At 39.3% G+C, this 23,071-nt stretch overlaps 1 protein-coding gene across 2 annotated transcripts in view; it reads right to left on the bottom strand.

Moving 5' to 3' along the window:
• The window catches only part of LOC143295468 (uncharacterized), a 64,118-nt gene extending 45,993 nt beyond the window's left edge, over positions 1–18,125 (bottom strand). The window contains exons 1-3 of one of the 2 annotated variants that reach the window (XM_076607183.1): positions 17,981–18,125; positions 5,302–5,481; positions 1,574–1,822 (exon numbers count right to left, since the gene is read on the bottom strand). In XM_076607183.1, coding sequence (XP_076463298.1) covers positions 1,574–1,822; positions 5,302–5,428 — 376 coding nt within the window. In that variant the 5' untranslated portion in view covers positions 5,429–5,481; positions 17,981–18,125. Of the gene's footprint in view, positions 1–1,573; positions 1,823–5,301; positions 5,482–7,899; positions 8,013–17,980 lie in introns of those variants that run through there. The other variant, XM_076607182.1, reaches the window with a different exon arrangement.
• Positions 18,126–23,071: the final 4,946 nt, after the last annotated feature.

The following is a 23,071-nucleotide window of genomic DNA, read 5'->3' as shown; positions in this document are numbered from 1 at the left end:
GGCGTCAATCTGTGTCATGAGTCTGTCAGGCGTCAATCTGTGTCATGAGTCTGTCAGGCGTCAATCTGTGTCATGTCATGAGTCTGTTAGACGTCAATCTGTGTCATGAGTCTGTCAGGCGTCAATCTGTGTCATGAGTCTGTCAGGTGTCAATCTGTGTCATGAGTCTGTTAGACGTCAATCTGTGTCATGAGTCTGTTAGACATCAATCTGTGTCATGTCAGGCGTCAATCTTTGTCATGAGTCTGTCAGGTGTCAATCTGTGTCATGATTCTGTCAGGCGTCAATCTGTGTCATGAGTCTGTCAGGCACCAGTCTGTGTCATGAGTCTGTTAGACGTCAATCTGTGTCATGAGTCTGTTAGACATCAATCTGTGTCATGTCAGGCGTCAATCTGTGTCATGAGTCTGTCAGGCGTCAATCTGTGTCATGAGTCTGTCAGGTGTCAATCTGTGTCATGAGTCTGTTAGACGTCAATCTGTGTCATGTCATGAGTCTGTTAGATGTCAATCTGTGTCATGTCATGAGTCTGTTAGACGTCAATCTGTGTCATGAGTCTGTTAGACGTCAATCTGTGTCATGAGTCTGTCAGGCGTCAATCTGTGTCATGAGTCTGTCAGGTGTCAATCTGTGTCATGAGTCTGTTAGACGTCAATCTGTGTCATGAGTCTGTCAGGCGTCAATCTGTGTCATGAGTCTGTCAGGCACCAATCTGTGTCATGAGTCTGTTAGACGTCAATCTGTGTCATGAGTCTGTTAGACGTCAATCTGTGTCATGAGTCTGTCAGGCGTCAATCTGTGTCATGAGTCTGTCAGGTGTCAATCTGTGTCATGAGTCTGTCAGGTGTCAATCTGTGTCATGAGTCTGTCAGGCGTCAATCTGTGTTATGACTTCTACCTTGGGCTGCATCGCTTGATTCCACTAAACCAACTGCATCACACACAAAAAGTGTGCGCACAAAGTTCAGGTTCCACTGAATGCTATATATATATATATATATATATATATATATATATATATATATATATATACATATATATATATGTATGTATGTATGTATATATATACACATTCGGCCTGTTTCTCTCAGCAGTCTCAGATTCATCAGTCAGATGGTTTAAAACTGAATGCTGTCTTTTTTTTCTCTTTTTTTTCCCCCCAACTGATTTTTTTTCCCACCTCAGCCATTGTTGTCTGTGAACACAGAGCAATGAAAATGTGGCAAACAGAGAAAAAAAGTAGTCTAGAAAGAGAAGGACACATCGCTGATAAAACTGACAAAGAGACCAAGAGACAAACTGGTTGGAAGGTTAGACAGACAGACAAACTGAAGGCAGACAGGCATGCAAGTTTGTTCACCTCACATTATTCTATCAACAAGCGATATAAAACCGATCAAATTAAAAAAAAACAATGTAAAATACATCACATACACACACACAGCATACACACACACACACACTAGATACACACACACACACACACACTAGATACACACACACACACACACACACACACACACACACACACACCCACACGAACACTAACATACACACACAAACACACACTTACAGTCTACAAAGATTTTCTTCTGCTTCAACAAAGCATTAGTGGAGTCACTGCAGGAGTAGAAAGACACTGAAAAGTCATCGGCTGTGACCACTTTGTCCAGATAGGCACAGGTGCTGTTGATCTTAGTCCCGTTCCCCAGAACAGTGTTCCCTGCCTTGAAGGTCACCGAACCATTGAAACTGCTGTCCTTGTAACAGTGCAGGGTCATAACCTCGCCCACGTAATACAGGCTGTAGTCCGATTCCAGCTCTTAGAAAATAAAATGAAATCACACACACACACACACACACACACACACAAGCACGCACACACACGCACATGCACACACACGCACACACAAACACACACACACACACACACACACATGAGAGGCATATATATGACTAAGGACTCCTCCTCCCACCCCTCACCCACACCCCCACATCCATCATAATGCATAAATATGCCTGCCTGACACTTGTGAAAATGGAAAGGATGCACTGCATATATATTCACTGAGCGGATCCCTGATGACTTGTAATTATGTATGATCAGTGTTTTAATTACACAATTTGATAATTTACACACCTTGTATAATATGATCAGTGTCTTTTTTAATATTTTCAGTTTAATTAATTGTAACTTGTTTTACTTCATACTCTAGAGAGAACTGTTAGTTCAATAAAAAAAAAATAATAATAATAATAAAATTAAAATAAAAAAAACAAGCAAACAAGCATACACTATTTGTTTTCTCCTTCATAGTCTAAATGAAATTTTAACTGCCTTTCTTTCAACCATAATATGGAACTAAAAAAGGTTGAAAACGGATTGTATCTGCAGTTACAACAGGTACATTTTATCAGTATGAAATTGTGTGACTGGTACAGGACTCTCACACATCCACACTAATGTAAATGAAAGATGCAACAACCAGGTTTAGTTCTGATGTAAAACTCTTCTGAAGCAAATGATTACATTATCTTCAAGTATATTCTCACTCTGTGTGTGTGTGTGTGTGTGTGTGTGTGTGTGTGTGAGTGTGTGTGTGTGTGTGCGTGTGCGTTCGTGCGTGTGATTAAAACAAGATTTGTTTGTGATTCTGCACTCTATGGCTGTGTCTAATCAACAAGACAGGAAAATACTGTAGCCATGTGTCTTTTAAATGCCATGCAATGCTTCAATGAAATTTTTTTTTTTTTTAAATCTCAAGAGAAATACATAAATAAATAAATGAATGAATAAATAAATAAATAAATAATCAGAGTATAAATGGTTATAATTCATTTAGCCATGTCAAATATTTGGAATGAATAATAAAGTACAATTAATTAAGAAGCAAACACATAAATCAGTGAACAAATTATCAAGGATAGACAGACAGTTGGACAGGCAGACCTGTATAGGAAATAGTACAATAGTAGATAAACAAACACAATATATATCTTTATCTTAACTGGAGGAAAGGCTCAGTGAAAAATGGATCATAAACAGGCAAAATAATGATAAAATGATCATTGGTCAACAATAACTCAGTTAGTCAGTAGTAAAAAAAAAATAACACAAAATAATGAACAAATGCAGTGTTATGTCTATAAATAAAGTATTGATGACAAATTTGAAGTGAATGATATGAACTGAGTGAATTCATATATATATATATATATATATATATATATATATATATATATGTGTGTGTGTGTGTGTGTGTGTGTGTGTGTGTGTGTGTGTGTGTGTATGTATACATATATACATATATATATATATATATATATATATATATATATATATATATATATATATATACAAATATAAAAAAGTATAGATTATGAAAAAAAATGTCCAGTAAAACAAACTGCATGGACTGATAGGCAAAATGACTTGCAAAACAGCACAGATTCTATTTCATTACATTCTTTGAGACAGTAACAGTGTTCACATACAAGACAGATGATCACTTGATTGATGTAACAATGACCACAGTCAACCCTAATCTCCTCTATAGTATCATCAATATTGTCAGGGTGACGGCACATGACTTTCCAAATATGGCGTGTGATGCCTGGTGCCTAGGGAAGCTTGTCACCTGTGTGCGAGCTCAACACCTCGCAGCAGGTTTCAAGCGTTCTTGCAGCAACGTAGCGAGTCTCCAAAAACATGACACGCGGCCAACGCAAACGCGCTGTGGGTGACAGCCCTAACTCGACCCCACCCCCTTCCTGTGGATGTACCTTGTGGCATGTAATCATCATCATGATAACCATGCAGAATCACTTAAGTCGATCAATATTACTTTCGTTTTCTTAATTTATATCAAATTTTCCTAGTTACTACTGTCAACGTTGTGCACAAAATCAAGCAAAATTCTAGCCACCTCTTCTGTACTGTACATCCTGGCAGCCATGTTGACACACTCAACAGCTTTTCGCTTTCACCTTCACCTTCACCTCTCCCATAGTCTGGGTTCAGACCGTTGGGGCACCGCTGCTGACCTGGCCACCACCCCTCTCCACTCTTCACGGTTTTCTGATTTCCTCAGGGCGTCACCGAGCGTCAAGCCTGTCCACCCCCGGATGTTGTCTTCCCATCTCTTCTTCTGCCGTCCTCTCCTTCTGCCTCCTTGTACGGTGCCTTGCAGGAACGTTTTGGCAAGACCAGATGATCGGGAGATGTGTCCATACCACCTAAGTTTGCGTTTTTTCACTATGGACAGAAGGTCTTCGTAGGGTCCAATACTTTGCTTGATTCTGTTCTTCACTTCCTTGTTAGTGATGTGGTCTCTGTAGGAGATGCCAAGTAGTCTACGAAAGCATCTCATCTCGACAGCTTGGATTCTTCTCTCGATGTCTGCAGTCAGGGTCCAAGTCTCGCAGGCGTAGAGCAATATTGATATAACCAGGGAACGCATCAGTCTGATTTTTGAGCTGAGAGCGATGTTTTTGTTGTTCCAGATGGTGTTCAGCTTGTTGAGTGCCATTGTTGTTTGGGCAATTCTCGAGAGTACTTCTGGTTTAGATCCTTCATCTGACATGATTGCTCCCAGATATTTGAAGCTGTGGACTGTTTTAAGCTTTTCGTCGTTGACTTTGATGTCAATGCTGATGCCGTTGGTGTTGTTAGTCATCAGTTTGGTTTTCTCCGCACTGATTTGCATTCCATACGATGTGGAGGCTTTGTCTAGATGTTTGACCAGGCTTGCCAGTTCTTCTTCTTTTCCAGCCAGTCCATCAATGTCGTCGGCAAAACGTAGGTTTGTGATTGTTCTGCCGCCTATGCTGACTGTTCCTACATGCTCTTCCAGTGCGTCAGTCATTATTCTTTCTAAGAAGATGTTGAAGAGTGTTGGGGAGAGTAAACAGCCTTGTCTCACTCCGACTGTGGTTCTGAACCAGTCCCCGATGCTATTGTTGAGGTAGACGGCGCTGGTGGCTTTGTCATAGAGGTGCTGTATCAGTCTGATCAGGTTGGCGTTGATGTTGTACAGATTCATGGTAGCCCACAAAGCTGCATGCCAGACCCTGTCAAATGCCTTCTTAAAATCAACAAAACACCAAAAAAACCCAAACAAACAAACAAAAAAACGCATCAAAATTGAGCCAAAACTTGCTGAGATATTGCTTCAAACACACATCAAGGCAGTTGCCATTTGCAAGGAAGTAAGCGTATTCAAATGAGTGGCTGGACTTGCTGACAATGCAGTCAGAAGTGAAAGGCTTGATTAAACTAGAAAACAGAAGCATTCCACTTACTGCCATAATAATTGAAGTTGGGAAGATTAGAACCAAAGAAACATAGACCTTGGTGTCTGGGTTCTGCAAGTAGAGCAACCAAGGCTACCAGATGAAGAATGTGTTTCTTGCCGGAAAACTTGTCCATGGGTGCTTGTTTGTCCTCTCTTGGTCAAGGCAGAACTTTTGTTTACATCATCACTGAAACATCATCATCATCATCATCATCACCATCATCATCTTCATCACCATCATCACCATCACCATCATCTTCATCATCATCATCATCACCATCACCATCATCATCATCATCACCATCATCATCATCATCATCATCACCATAAAGAACACTCAGTCAGTCAGTGCCATTGTTTTGTTGTTGTTGTTGTTTTCAAAAAGAGCTCAAAGCACGTTATATATTGTACAAAATGCATTCAAGATGAAAAAATAATATGGTAATTTACACACCCGCTAACTGCTAACAGACATCATGACATCACTCATTCAACTCTGTGAACACACACACACACACACACACACACACACACACAGCTACAGAGACACACACACACACACACATACACATAAAGTGAGAAAGACACAGACACACACACACACAAACAAAAAAACAAAGTAACAAAAACAAAGTAACACACACACACACACACACACACACACACACACACATTGTGTGTGTGTGTGTCTCACAATAATAGTCATAGTCATCAGATTCTCACACACATACACAAATATCAGAAGTATGAATGATATCAAAACGCTGTTAGGAAACGGTGGTGGGCACAGACAACAGGACTGTTCAATCCATTTACTGCCAGGGAAACATAACATATATATATATATATATATATATATATATATATATATATATATATATATATATAGTATTTAATTCTACAGGCCACATTTCTTCAAGAAATTCTTGTAAAAAATATGCAAACCAACCATATGCCTTTTCTTTTTCTTTTTTTCTTTTTTTTTGCTTTCTTTTTTTCTGAAAGGAAACTGACCGAGCTTTCTATTGGAACCTTTCTTTTTTTTTTTAATCATGGGATATACAGACCTTGATATTAAGCAATTTGAACAATAAAGATAATTTCAGCAATGTAATTTTACATTTCTTGACATATATACATATATATATATATATATATATATATATATATTCATATATAATTTGTATATATATATATATATATATATATATATATTCATATATAATTTGTATATATATATATATATATATATATATATATATATATATATATATATATACACATATATATACATATGTGTGTATGTGTGTGTAAAACAAACCTATACCACTGTGAATGTTTCAACAACAAAATAAATAAATTTTTGTTAAAAAAAAACACACAAAGAAAACCAATCAAATGAAGTCCTAGTACTCACACAGTAGCAGCCAAGGTGTTGTGACTTAACTAAAATAGAAATAAAGAATATGAAACCCTGATATTTCCTAAAATGTGTGCTATCATCAAAGTCCATAGTCCCCCCACCCACCAGGCCTCCCCTTGCTCTCCCACACACACACTCCACACACTCCACGCACACATCTGGATGACTGTCAGATCTATCTTTTCCTAGTATCAGTTTCAGTTTTCAGTTTCACTTTCTCAAGGAGGCGTCACTGCGTTCGGACAAATCCATACACGCTACACCACATCTGTTGAGCAAATGCCTGACCAGCAGCATAACCCAACGCGCTTAGTCAGGCCTTGAGTGCATGCTTACATATATTTGTGTACCTATGAAAGTGGATTTCATTTTACGTAATTTCGCCAGAGGACAACACTCTCGTTGCCATGGGTTCTTTTTCAGTGCGCCAAGTGCGTGCTGCACACGGGACCTCAGTTTATCGTCTCATCCGAAAGACTAGACGCTCAGTTTGATTTTCCAGTCAAACTTAGGAGAAAGGGCGAGAGCGGGATTCGAACCCACACCCTCACGGACTCTCTGTATTGGCAGCTGAGCGTCTTAACCATTCTGCCACCTTCCTCCTTTCCTAGTATCCTCCTAGTATCACAAACACGAACATAATATCACTTTTCAACTCCAGGCGCCATGGTTGGGAGGGGGGTGGGGCAGATTCAATTTCAAGGACGCTTTGACACATTGAAACTGAAACAAACTGACGTTGGCGGTGGAGGCTATAAATGGAAAGAGTAGCTCTCTGACTTACACAGACTGAGTGAACTCGTCAATGTTGCAGACGATTTTATGGACCTAGACAAGACAGTGTAGCGACTGACTACACAAGATATATTTTTCTAAAGAATATAAAAAAAAACACTTCCAAATAGAGTCGAAAACTACAGTAACTTCAAAGATGTTCGAAAGTTGCTATATATGTGTCCCTGATTTTAGGATACAATACAATACGTGGGTTGAAACGAAGAAGAGAAAGAGTTTGTTCCAGTTTACTTCCGGGTAGCAACAAACGGTTCGTCCGTTTTAAAAGCGATCAATCTATGATTATCTATGATTGTAATAAAACTGAGTAAATATATCAGTCTCTAAATATCATTTTGAATTTTCTCATTGACTGCTTGTACATCTATGTCAGAGAAAATTACTCACCATGCTTTAGTAAGTTTCTGTCGGCTGGCTCAAGATCCTGTTTATGCGTTGCAGGAAAGTTTCAGTTTTCAGTGCAGGAAAGACCCTGTGGAGTCCCCAGGGTGATTTCCCTTGGATCCACCTTTTTTTCTTTTTCTGTTTTTTTTCTTTTTTTTCTGTGTGTGTGTGTGTGTGTGTGTGTGTGTGTGTTGGAGCTCATGTACGTTTATATGTATTTGACTGTGCTTTCATATCTGTGAAACTGCATGTTTGGTGCATTTCTGTTATGCATGTGTGGGTGTATGTGTGAATGTGTGTCTTCATGTTTTACATTTATTCGCTTATTTATCACCATTGTTGTCTTATTTATTTATTTATTTTTATTATCATTTTATTAGTATTACTATTATTATTACTACTACCTTTTTCTATATTATAATTATTATTTATTTATTTATGTAAGCTTATCTATTTTTTATTCCCCGGTTGTTTTTTGTTGTTGTTGTTTTTTTTTTTTTTTTTTTCTCAAGGCCTGACTAAGCGCGTTGGGTTACGCTGCTGGTCAGGCATCTGCTTGGCAGATGTGGTGTAGCGTATATGGTTTTGTCCGAACGCAGTGACGCCTCCTTGAGCTACTGAAACTGAAACTGATGAAACAAACTTCAGGGCATCTGAAGAAAAAATATAAACTGCAGTATTTCGCATGCGCATTATGTGACACACAGAGACAGCACGGATTCAGTTCACCATGACACAATGCGTGACATACGCACCGCGGCACCGTGCATGCACTAACGCGCGCCCGCGTACACACACACACACACACACACACACACACACACACACACACACACACACACACACACTACGCGTGCCCGTGAACACTGAAACACTGACTGACTGAAACCATTTATTGTCAGATTAACTGTTTGTTGTACTGACATTTTCGCAACCATTTGAATAAAATATTAACTGAGCAACACAAGGAAATTCTGATTTGAGTAAGGTATGATTTAAAAAAATAAAATTAAATTAAAAAAAAAATAAATAAAAAATAAATAAAAAACCCACACACACAAACAAACAAACAAACATATTTAACAAATCAAGGTACCAAATTTCATTAATATCATTATCTCCAAAAAATATTCTAACGCACCCACATACTCACATACGTTTCTCCCCCACCCTCTCTCTACATACATCCATGCATGCACACAAATGCCCATTATAATTCCCCTACCTCATTCCCCTGCCCACTCACTCACACACACACACACACACACACACACACACACACACACACACACACACACACACATTCACACTGTCTCTCACTCTTTCTCATCAAATTAAGGTTTCGTAATGTAATCAAGACGACATATTACATGTTAGGGTCGAACAGTTCCACTAATTAGAATAATGGGAACTTTGCTCTACAAGTAAATCTGACGCTATCACCCAAAACGAAACACTATTTTGGATTAAATAAAACAGAGGGGAACCTCTGCAACAGAAAGGGGATGAAACAAATTAGAAAAACCGACCAATTGGATGGCTTTTAATTAGGTCAACTGCGGTTTTTGTCAGAGACCAACCATTTTCTTTGCTAGGGTGAAAAACGCTGGACATGACTAATGGAAGATTAAAGGATGTAATCATATCATGAAGGGGTTTGAAATGTAAATGTGTATCTGGACATTCGAGCAAAAAATGTGGGATGTCAAGGGTCTTACCACAAATACATAGTGGTGACGGTTTCAAAAATCTGCTTAACCATGCATTAGTTCTTAGCCTGTGTGTCAAGTTTCTTGTGGAAATTGATCCTGGGGGGTTAGTGCCTTTTCTTGCTGGAAGAGAGAGATCCCACCAGAGCTTCTTTTTTGAGTTTTCTAAGAACTGTTTCTGTCTGAAATTCCAGATATATGTTGAGAGAATAGTACAAGCTTCAGAAACAGAAATAGGAATATTGTGATTGATTGAATCTGAATTGTTCGATGCCGCTTCCTTGGCACAAAAATCGGCCATTTCGTTGCCACGAAGATTAGAATGTCCAGGAACCCACAAGAGTGAAATGTCGGAGCCTCGCATAATTAACTGGTGGATTAAATACAAAATTTCGTACATAATATCTGCTCGTTCAGATGAAGATTGATTATTTAAAGCCATCAATGCTGATTTTGAATCAGACAGTATAAGGATTTTTGCAGGCACAAGAGGCATATCACTAAAAAAGTTGAAAGCCATCAGAATTGCAAACAATTCAGCAGTAAAAATTGAACAACCTTTAGTTAAGTGGAATCTCTTTTTAATGTTAAGCTCGGGGATTACAAAAGCGGCTCCAACTTCAGAGTTACTACTAATTGATCCATCTGTGAAAACACGGAGGTAATATTTGAAACGTGTATTAATTAGTTCTTTGGCCCGAGAGGCAATAATGAGTGGACTGTCACTCTTTTTTAATTGTCCATATGTAAAAATAATATTTGCTTGCTCAGTCAGCCAAGGCGGATGAAAACAATGCGGAATTTTCGCAATCTGGGAAAGAGGCAGACTGCAACTCTCAAAGACTGACTTAGTAAAATCGAACAAGGACGTGTATACAGCTTTGTTACGAATTTCTCTACAGATGTACGTTTCTTCATCAATTTCAGAGACAACCGAATTTGGAACAGCTCTAGCCCTTACCATGTAGTTACAGGCACATAATTTCCTGTGTTCAGGTAATGGCAAAACACCAGCTTCTTTGTATGTTTTGTCGATTGAAGCCCATCGCGGTAACCCAAGTGCAATCTTAAAAGCTAAGGAATCAATACTTGTCAGTTTATGAAGATCAGAGTTTGAAGCAGTGAAATAGATTTCCTGACCATATGATATAATTGAGCGGACTAGTCCCATTGCAGCATTGATCAGATTATTGCCACAATTTATAACAGGGATTCCAGAAAGCACACGTAATAGAGCTATTTTCTTCCTCGCTTTCTCAATAAGGTAGTTTATATGCTTAGTCCAAAAAAGTTTATAATGGAAGATAACACCGAGAAATTTCACCTCTTTATTCGGATATATGATAGTATCATTTACCTGTATTTTAATAGCATCCCTACCTTCAAATTCAATCAACTTTTTAGTAAATATGACGAAAACAGTCTTTTCAGCAGACAGGAGAAAACCACTTTCTTTCATATATTCCACAATGTTGTCGATGGCATCTTGAAAATGCTTAATAATTTTATTTCGTTTTGATGTATTTTTTGTAATATTACAGTTTACATTCTTCCAGAGAGCTATGTCATCTGCATAAGCTACTAATGTGGCACCATTTGTGTTGATATTTTTCATATCATAAAGCATTAGTGAAAACAGAGTGGGAGAAATCACACTTCCCTGGGGAACACCCATATTGACGGACCTTGATCTGGATAATATACCCCCTAATCTCACCTGGAATGTCCTCTGGGATAAGAATGACTTAAGAAATTTTAGAAATCGACCTCCCAACCCTACTGTATTTGCTTTATGAATCAATTTATAGTGCCACACAGAGTCATAGGCTCTATGAATATCAAAGAAAGTTGCGACCGTGGAGTGACGCTTTGCGAGTGCCTTCTTAACATGAGAAGTTAGATGGACGACATGATCAGTAACACCCCTACCTCTTCTAAAACCAGCCTGGAAAGTAGGTAAAATTCCTTTCTTCTCCAGAAAGTGTTCTAATCTAGTTTTCAAAATTCTCTCAAAAACCTTCCCAAGATGGGGAGTTAACGAAACAGGTCGGTAACTGGAAGGGCTAGATTTAGGTTTTCCTTGTTTGTGAATAGGTACTATGGTTGCTTTCTTCCAATCAGTTGGAAGGATACCAGAATTCCAGCAAATCTGAAAAAAATCTAACACTCTTTTTAAAAAGATATTTGGAAAATGTCTGATCATGTTGTACGATATTGGATCTGAGCCTGTCGCAACTTTCCCTGACTTAACAGCATTGAGAGCACGGTATAGATCCCCCAGCGTTAGGTCTGCATTAATGTAAGATGCACTGCTATCATTCTTATCCATTTCACAGGGGCAGTTCATATCTTCAAACTGTTTCCTTCTCTTTTGCTCATAGGATGGCAAGTATTCTGTCTGACTCATTTTTGCGAATGTATCCGCAAATAACTCGGCTTTCTCTTCCCTAGTTTTATACACAATATCATTTTCATACAAAGGAGGATCAGGAAGATTATAGACACCCTTTATTTGCTTTATTTCTCCCCACAGTTTTGAAGAGGCAGTTGGGTTGCTAGTACAGTCGTTAATCAGAGTTGTGTAGTACATCTTTTTGGCAGCAGCCACTGTTTTATTACTAAAACTATTAGCCTGTTTATACTTGTTGTGCAGTTCTGATACTCTTTCTTTGGATTCGATTTTTCGATACCTATGCCAGTTTTTGAAAGCCTCTGTTTTCTTATTGACTGCTATTTCACATGAGCTGTTCCACCAAGGATTACCAGACCGTTTTGGATTGGCTATATACTTTACTTTTGGAATTGAACCATCAGCAGCCTTCAGAATAACATTCCTTAGAGACCGATAACAAATTTCTAAATCTTCTTGTGATGTAACATCAGTGTTGAAATTTAAATCAGCAGAGTAATAAGCCAGCATATTACCAAACAGATCCCAGTTTGCTTTCTTTTCATTATATTTCAACCCCATATTATCTTTAATTATGATCTCATGTTTTACAGATAATACCATTTCAACTGGAAGGTGGTCACTCCCCAGTGGTGTTTTGAGAACTTGCCATTCACAGTATGGATTTATATCAGTCGACACCAAAGAGATGTCTATTGAAGAATTTTTTTGATCTGCCCGATCAGCGATTCTTGTTATTGAACCATCATTTAATATAGTTAAGTTAGAATGAACTATGGTATTCGCTAGATATTCATTGTTGGTTGTGAATTCGCAATTTTTGTCCGACCACAAGGCATGGTGCGCATTAAAATCCCCTAGAATTATCCAGCTATGGGATAAATCTAAATCCATTAACCAGTCAGCTTCACCTCTTGAAACTCCATCAGGGTAGTAACAGTTAACTACAATTAATGTTTTATCTAAGACAGAAAGCTCTATAGTTGAAGAATACAAACGTTTGTCTATACTATAATATGGTGGTTTTCTAGCTTTATATATGATTGAATCTGAAATATAGGTTGCAACTTTAACTTTTCCTTTGCGCTCTGTTTCATCAATAACTGGAGGGTAGAAGTAACCCTCTAACTTAGGGAGATTGCTTTTATAACAATTGAGGGACTGGAGGGCAATTATATGATAGTTGTGATCTTGCAGAAAATGGATCAGATAGTCAAAATTACATTTACTTCTACAGTTCCATTGCAAAAAACGAAATAGGCCTGCGCCACACCCATCATCATTACATCCTGCTGTCTGCATAAGTGAATAGATACATAGAATAAAGAGTATCTGTCTAATGTACTTCAGGAAAAGAAAAAATAAAGACACATTTACCTTACATACATTCATTTGGAATTCACACGGCAATTTGACAATATTGATTTCAGTTCAGAGATTGAGGACGTCATGACGCCCGTTATGTTTTTCATGAGTTTGTCAGCATCATGAAAAACACTGAAACACACACACACACACACACACACACACACACATAGTTGTTCAGTCAAAACTGCAGTTGGGAAGGCCCAGGGAGACCCTATTCTATTCTGAAGAAATTTGGGCATTGTTGGCTAGGAGATGACTGCCAAAATTCATTTTTTTGATTCGTCATGGCTCAGGTCTTAAATTACTTTCAGTTTCAACTTCTGGGTGTCTCATTGTCACACTTTCTGTGATGCGATCAATGATGTGATGGCCTTGTAGCTGGGTTTTTTTGTTTGTTTGTTTTTTTGTTTTGTTTTTTGTTGTTGTTGTTTTTGTTTGTTTTGTTTTTTGTTTTTTGGGGGGTTGTTTTGTTTTGTTTGTTTTTTGGGGGGTTTTTTGTTCGTTTTTGTTTTTGGTTGTTGTTGTTGTTTTTGTTTTGTTTTTTTGTTAAGCGCGTTGGGTTACGCTGCTGGTCAGGCATCTGCTTGGCAGATGTGGTGTAGCGTATATGGATTTGTCCGAACGCAGTGACGCCTCCTTGAGCTACTGAAACTGAAACTGAAACTGTTGTTTTTTGTGTGTTTTTGTAAGTAAGTATACTCTTTTACTTTTTTTCAGATCACAGATCGATGAATGCCGCCCGATCCTAGTTGTTGCGCTACCCAAGTCTGTCAACTCGTTCCCGGATATTTCTACCACTAACACCTGCATACCACTAACACCTGCATGTCTAGGGAGTGCATCCATGTAAGCTTTTCCATGCTGATGATTGCCGCGCATTGTCTCATGCCACTCTAGGCCCCCTGAATTGCGGCGGTCGCACTTCCATCTTTTTGTTGGGGGTTCATGTAGAGAACCGTGACCGACGGGCGCAATATTGCCGAGTGGTAGTTAAAGCAGTCAGTTGGACTTTCAATCTGAGGGTCCCGGGTTCGAATCTCGGTAACGGCACCTGATGGGTACAGGGTGGGTGGAGATTTTTTCCGATCTTCCAGGTCAACACATGTGCAGACCTGCTTGTGCCTGAGCCCCCTTGGTGTGTATACACAAGCAGAAGATCAAATACGCACGTTTATGATCCTGTAATCCATGTCAGCGTTCGGTGGGTTCAGTTATGGAAACAAGAACATACCCAGCATGCACACCCCCGAGAACGGAGTATGGGTGCCTACATGGCGGGGTACTAAAACGGTCATACACGTAGTAAAAGCCCGCTCGTGTGCATACGGGTGAATGTGGGAGTTGCAGCCCACGAACGAAGAAGAAGAAGAATTATCGAGTCGTTCAGAATACCAGAATCATGGCGGCTTGTCATTGAGTTGCAAGCACACATCAGTGATTATGGATGTCAGCCCTTGGACATCGCGTGTCACACTTTAAGTAGTTCTTGAGAGGCTGGAGGTTCATTGTGATTCACAACGCACTTTGTTCACTATCATATTGCGACATACCAACTCCTCTCTGTCTGTCTGTCTGTCTGTCTCTCTCTCTCTCTCTCTCTCTCTCTCTCTCTCTCTCTCTCTCTCTCTCTCCGTAGCATTTCTTTTTGATACACTCGTGTTGTTAGTATGAATTATCCTCTGCTACGCTTCATGACAATGTCTTTGTACTTGAAAATGATTTTTTTTTTTTTAACGCTGAACGACCTATCCCCCCGCTTCCTAATGAACCTTATGTGTTTCTTCAATAAAAACATCAACATCTCTCTCTCTCTCTCTCTCTCTCTCTCTCTCTCTGCCTGCATACATATATGTATGTTTATGTGCGCATGTGCATGCATTTGTGTACCAATGGTTGTGATTATTTCAGTGTATATGGGTTCCTGCATACAGGTACGCGAGTTTATGTGTATACTTATATGTATGTGGGCATAGATATGTATGTATGTATGTATGTATAGTGTGTGTGTGTGTGTACGTATCTCGGTTGTTGTTTTCTTTGTCTTTTGTTGTTGTCGTTGTTGTTGTTTTTTTTAAATTTCCTCATAACTCGAGTGTGTGTGTGCATATGGGGGATAAGATTTGCATATATTTATATTTTGCGATTTCTTTTGTTGCAAAATATGGTGTACTTGTTATAGTTCACAACCCCTTGAAATGGGGCTTTGGCCTTACTGAATAAATTCTGATTCTGATAAATTCTGAATCTGATTCTCTCTCTCTCTCTCTCTCTCTCTCTCTCTCTCAAACATGCATATGCGCACAGTTTACTAACGTTTGTGCACATAATCGACTATCAGCTTCTATGAACATTTGTATTTCTGTAGAGATCTTGAGTCAACAGGGCAACTGAAATATAAAATTAAAATAGTGAGTGCTATCATTTCCGAGCGATTATGATTCAGTTCAGTTTATGATAAACGGTTTTATTATCAGTGTCAAAAACAAGAGAGCCGAACAATTCTTTGCTGTTTCAAAAAGTTACCGACTACATAGGCGAACTGGGAATCGGCGAATCGAGATCGGCCAGCCTAGTGATAGGCGAAACGGGAATATAGGCGAATCGGCACGATACCAATGAAAATGGCGTATTTTTCACTGGCCCACTCGATCCACCACTCAAGCCAAAACTTTGCCACTCGAGTCGAGGAGGAAATGACGCCGAATAGATGGCGAATAGAGACGACTGAGCGATATTCAGCGTGGCGACGTAGAGAAATAGCGATGTGGCGTGCTGGATTTACACCCCCTCCCAACCTCATTTGTACCCCCTGGGGTGATTTTTACGGTATCCAATTCTGTGTGTGTGTGGTGGGGGGGGGGGGGGTTGGGGGGGGGGGGGGGGGGCGTGGGGAGTATATGTGTGTGTGTGTGTGTGTGTGAGTGTGCAGAAATGCCGGATGTGGTAATAATTCAGTCAATTAATATAATTTTTTTATCGTCACATCCGATATGAATCAGTCAAACAAGTCGCTATGGAATGTAAGCATAAGGCCTACATGTATTTTATAGTAACGATCAATGTCACCAGTCAACATCACAATTCAAACACCCATACATACCCAAATCCAAATTCATACTAAAGACATGTTCGTATATTGTACACGCATTTTCATTTTCCTCTAAAACTGACTTTAATCAGTATTGTAAAGTTGACGTGGTAGTATATCATTGTTCAGTTTCAGCAGTGCCAGCCAATAACGAACACACGTTACTGCAGATTTCATGATATATTTCAAATGAGATATATTTTCTTTCCCCCACACACATGTCGACTCTCAAAAACTTTTTTTTTCACTCTAAACGAGTGAAAAGACTCACGATATACCTACATTGTTTTACATACTTACTCTGTTTTACTCTCATTGTACATTTAAAAAAATAAAAATCTGTTAGTTTGTCACCACACTGAATTCTTGTTTTAACTTCGCCCCCCACCCCCCGACCCCCACCCCAAATTCTGTAAACTCCATGGTGGGTCTTGATGGAATATCGGAGAGTCTATAGAAGTGACTTTCGAAAACTCTCCGATGATTCCATCAGGACCTGAACTTTTACGGTTCTTTATTTGTCTTGGTGAAATTAAAGCTTCCTCTCTTGATATAAGTCGATTCATATATCTATTCTTCACCTATAGCAAATCAGGTTCACTGTTATTATCGAATGAATCTTTATCAAGTGAGTTTCTAAAATGTAGGAACTAACATCTACAGAAATGTATTGTGGTTGTCTTTTCTGTAATCAAATATTTTCCAACAACTTTTTTTTTTTAAATCTTTAACTTTAACAGACATGATCAAATCATCCGACAAGCTTTTACCAAACTGTCACTCTTCTCATCAAAAACACGTTTATATTCTCTTTTAGCCCTTACATATAAAGTATGATTATCTTTTTCTGGTGTTTTTACACTCGTTTTGAATTATCTGCGAACTTTTCTCCTAAAACATCTGCATTCCTCATCAAACCAACCCCTCTCACAGTTATAATTATCCACTCTTCATAGGTGATGCACATTCTCGAATACAGTTATTGAACAATTCCAACGCTTTATTAAAAAGTGACATTCACATCAATAAGATCCATAGCCATCATCAGTTTGTCATTAATAATTTCATTGCATCATGAAAATGCTGACTATATTCGTCGTTCAGCACAAATGTTTCTGTTATCTGTACAGCATTACGATCATTTTGAAATTAATTCATAATTTGAAAAGGCAACGCGCTATTCAAGGGGCAAGTGTTCAGATTCGATTCGATCAGCAACATACAAAACACACACATCAGAAAACATTTTATTACAGTCAGAGGCAGAGGGAGAGAGAGAGATCGGGGGAGGGGGGGGGGGGAGAAGAGAGACAGACAGACAGGCATAGAGACAGCCACAGCCATGGTGCAAGAGACAGACACAAACAGACAGACAGCCAGACATAAGAAAGCGATAAACACAGAGAGACAAACACAGACACTGCGACAAGGACAGAGCAGAAACAAGACAGACAGGCAGGCAGACACACAGAGCCAACTCGTACACGAAATGACTGGATCGGCACTTACTTGTGTTTAAGATAGTCTATTCAGCTGAAAACCATAGTCTATTCAACCAAAAACCACCGTTTTCTTCTATAGCCTACTATTGAATGCCAGTCAGTTAGGCATGGAAATACATCACATCGATGTTTTTGCGCCAGAACCCTCAAAATCGGACTCAGTCCAAAGGTTGCGCGCTTCTGTGTTTTTCATGAACACGTGTTCCCTTATACGTCCTTGGACAGAACAATACAATGCTGGCATAAGTGCTGCAATTTCTGATAAATTCGTGTATGGCATTGGCCATGCGCCGTTGTCCTTATGTGACGTGTAAATCTGACACTTTCGTGGTTTCATAAACAAGACAGACAGGCATGCGTTCGATTGTCTAAGTATGAAACACCCCGGAGTACATGGAATTGTTGAATATAATTATATACGAAACTGATACTAAACGCCTAACACTTTTACACATTGTCCTCATAATCATTTACAACTGCCATACTAAGTGGTTGGTTTAGATATGCATTTGTGCATTTGTACGTATGTGCGTCTGGCAACATACACAAATTTCCTATTGCTTATTTTATACATGCTAGATATGAAATAACATTTCTCACAAATTTGGCTTTGACAAATTCATGAAGAAAAAGTCGACACACACAATACACTTTATCTTTCGAGGCCCACGTTAAACCAGAACTCGTTAATTACAGGCCTAATGTTAAGGGGAATGATTACACAGATCAGCAGATGTTTGTTTGTTTTTTATTTCTACTCGAAAATAATTGATAAAATTTCAGCTCGTTTGGTTGTTGTTATGTCTTTTCGCACCCGAGAAACAAAACAAATATAAATGCAACAATGTGTAAATGAAACCGCGCGTTAGCGTGCGCGCGCGCACACACACACACACACACACACACACACACACACACACACACACACACACACACACGCATGCATGCATGCATAGCATAACAGTGCAATACATTATGCAGTCTCACTGATATAAAAGCACAAACAAATATTACACAGGCCCAACACTATACATGATAGCACACGAGCCCCGACACATAAACTCACGGACACGTACTCGCACACACACACACACACACACACGCACGCACGCACGCACGCACACACACACACACACACACACACACAAATATATATATATATAAATTATATAGTGCAACAAATATGCTGTCTCACAGATCTATATAAAGACAGACAACAAATGTTCACAGATCCAACACTACACATGAAAGTACACGAGCCCTGACTCATAAAGTCACGCACACGCACACCGACGTAACACACACACACACACACACACACACACACACACACACACACACATATATATATATATATATATATATATATATATATATATATATATATATACACACACACACACACCTACACTCTCGCCCCCCTAGCCCCCCCCCCCGACCCCCCCCCCCCCCACACACACACACACGTATAAAAATTATATATATATATATATATATATATCTTCAGTTGCTCCCACAATAACTACAACATAGGCATTTATTTACTTTTATATCTTTTTTTTTCATCTCTCTGTCTCTCTCTCTGTCTCTCTCTCTCTGTCTGTCTCTCTCTCTCTCTGTCTGTCTCTCTCTCTCTCTCTGTCTCTGTCTCTCTCTAAACAGTCAACACAATTCGCGATCTTTTGCTCTTTAACTGTTTAGTTGAACTTTTGTCACGTTCATATGTGTCATCTGAGAGACCGTGATGTGTGAGTGACGAGCCTTTGGAGACGCATACTTAATTTCCAATCGGATCAATTTCAGCGCATTGTATTGTATGTATCCCCCCCCCCCCCCCCCCCCCCTCCCCCCCCGCCCCCTTACCCCCCTCTCCCCCCCTCCCCCGCAAGATCTCGACAGCCACACTGTGTATCCCCCCCCCCTTACCCCCCTCTCCTCCCCCGCAAGATCTCGACAGCCACACTGTGTACGAACTGGATGTTGTTGAGGAGACAAAGAATTACAAAGATCAGTCACTGACTCTAAAAGTTTGGCAAGTCATGAACAAACACGTTTTGGACACATTGTTCTTCTTCTTCTTCTTCTTCTGCGTTCGTGGGCTGCAACTCCCACGTTCACTCGTATGCACACGAGTGGGCTTTTACGTGTATGACCGTTTTTACCCCGCCATATAGGCAACCATACTCCGTTTTCGGGGGTGTGCATGCTGGGTATGTTCTTGTTTCCATAACCCACCGAACGCTGACATGGATTACGGGATCTTTAACGTGCGTATTTGATCTTCTGCTTGCGTATACACACGAAGGGGGTTCAGGCACTAGCAGGTCTGCACAGATGTTGACCTGGGAGATCGTAAAAAAAATCTCCACCCTTCACCCACCAGGCGCCGTCACCGTGATTCGAACCCGGGACCCTCAGATTGACAGTCCAACGCTTTAACCACTTGGCTAATACGCCCGTCGACACCTTGTTCACTTCAGATTCATCACTCCGGATGCCGTTCGTGGGTCTTACAGTGTGGACAACATTCCCCGTCTTCTGACAATAATTCTTTTGCATGAAATTACCTCTTTTCCGTTGTTCTCATCGATTCATCAAACTGCTTTTCCTCTTTCATTCTTTCTATCTTTCTTTCTTTCTTTCTTCTCCGGCGAACCTTGACTTTTATTTTTCTCTCTCTGTTTTTTTTTTTTTTTTTTTTTTTTTTTTTTTTTTTAACCCTCAGTCTGTGAATTGTGAGGTATTATTATTATTATACTACTGTCTTCGTTGTTTTGATCTGTCGATCAGGTAGTCATGTTGCAAACACTGGGATGGGGCAATAGGTCCATTCTGCAGTGTTATTTGCCAGCATAGCTTTCTGATAAATTGTGTGACTTTGAAGTATTGTTTACCCTTTATAAAGACTATATATATATATATATATATATATATATATATATATATGGTTAAGATAATAAATATGTCGTGAACTCTGTTGTTTTGCGGTTTTTGTTGTTGTTGTTGAGTCTCCCCTACTCATCCGTCGGTCCGACGGGAGACTCCATCAATGTCGTTGTTGTTGTTGCTGTTGTTGTTGTTGTTACTGGTGTTGCTGTTGCTATTGTTGTTGTTTTTTTTCAGATGTGACAAAGAGTTTTGCGTTTCACGCGATTGAATTGTTTTGTCGGGCAGTCTTGATATGCCCATGTGCGGCTGGCTGGCTATAAACAACGATGTCAAAGGTTGTTGTTTTTTTTATGCGAAAAATAAAAGAATAAATATATGAAATAAAAAAAAAAATAGAATAAAATGATCTATGTGTTCATGGCATCTATTCCTGTGCGAAACAACAGCAGCAATAATAACAACAACAACACAATAATTGAAACCAGTTCACGAGAAGACACGAGGTTCACACACAAACATCCAGAATAATTTATTGAGAAAGTCTGTAGTCTTGGTTTAAACTGATAACTTGTTTCAGACTTACCTATACTTTATAAGGACATGAACACAGGGTTTAAATTGATAACTTGTTTCAGACTTACCTATACTTTATAAGGACATGAACACAGGGTTTAAACTGATAACTTGTTTCAGACTTACCTATACTTTATAAGGAAATGAACACAGGGTTTAAATTGATAACTTGTTTCAGACTTACCTATACTTTATAAGGACATGACGCAGGGTAAAGGACACTAGTGACACACTGGAACTTGTGCCAGGGTCATCATGTACCACACTCAACAGTGTGGCCTTTGCTCTGTGTAATCAGTGTTTGTGCTCTTCAGTAAGTGGCGGAACACTTGGTCTTCAAGTTGACTTCAGATAAAAAGATTATACACATTAACATGGAACTCACGTGTGTGTGTGTGTGTGTGTGTGTGTGTGTGTGTGTGTGTGTGTGTGTGTCGTCAGATAAAAAGACGAGGACTGGTGGCGATGGAGCTCGTGTGTGTGTGTGTGTGTGTGTGTGTGTGTGTCATCGACGAGGACTGGTGGCGATGGTGTGTGTGTGTGTGTGTGTGTGTGTGTGTGTGTGAAATATTATCACGCCCTTATATATGGTGCATATATTATGCTTGTCAACATGGCACAGATTTTGTGGTACACTGTACATATCAACATGGTATGCATCTCGGTTAAAAAAAACAAACAAAAAAAAACAAAAACAAAAAAACCACGACCCCTGACATAAACAGTCCTACGATCACAATCACTCCAGTGTCAAACATCGAGGCCTGCTGATTGAATCAAGAGACTAAATTGCAACGCAATTAATAATTTATTTCTCATCTACGTAGGCACACAACAAACTTGTGTTCCTTAATTTCTCCTATCTAAAGGGGGCAAAAAAATTACTGTTCACTATAATAACGGACATTTTGAATTTCATTCCAACTTTACATTTCATTTTATTTGATTATAAATCAAAACAAAATTGAACAGTTTCAGTTTCAGTAGCTCAAGGAGGCGTCACTGCGTTCGGACAAATCCATATACGCTACACCACATCTGCCAAGCAGATGCCTGACCAGCAGCGTAACCCAACGCGCTTAGTCAGGCCTTGAGAGAGAAAAAAAAAAGGGGGGGGGTGAGTAAATAATAGATAAATACATAAAATTGAACAGAATGAATCAACAGGAATGAGAGGAAATGAAGTAAAACAAAACAAAACTGTTAATTCCATGTAAGGAATATTCTTAACTGCAAAGGTCGTCTCATACAACCCATCCATGGTCGTATTGGCCATTATGTTTCAGATATTAGTGTAAGAAATGACTGGTTGAAAATGCGCAAAAAGCAAACAACATAGATAAAGTATGAGCGGACTGAAAATGGAAAAAAAAAAACCCAAAAAACCCAACAACAGACCAACAGAAAGGTTTAAGCAAAAGTACAACAGCACAACATGGTTGTTCAGATATACTTTCCTTCCTTCCTTTTTATTCAACGGAAAGACAACAAAAACAACTGTGAATACTGTGACTCATTATGCAATATCAAAACGAAGCGCACAGGAAAGAGCTCAAGCCACCAGTTTTAAGCATCCGTGTGTGTGTGTGTGTGTGTGTGTGTGTTGTAGTCTTGTGTAAGTTGTCTGTGCGCGAGC

This window comes from Babylonia areolata, chromosome 20, assembly GCF_041734735.1.
Source record: "Babylonia areolata isolate BAREFJ2019XMU chromosome 20, ASM4173473v1, whole genome shotgun sequence".
Lineage (NCBI taxonomy): Eukaryota > Metazoa > Mollusca > Gastropoda > Neogastropoda > Buccinidae > Babylonia > Babylonia areolata.
Note: the sequence above shows the minus strand (reverse complement) of the source record. Positions and strands in the feature narration are given on the sequence as shown.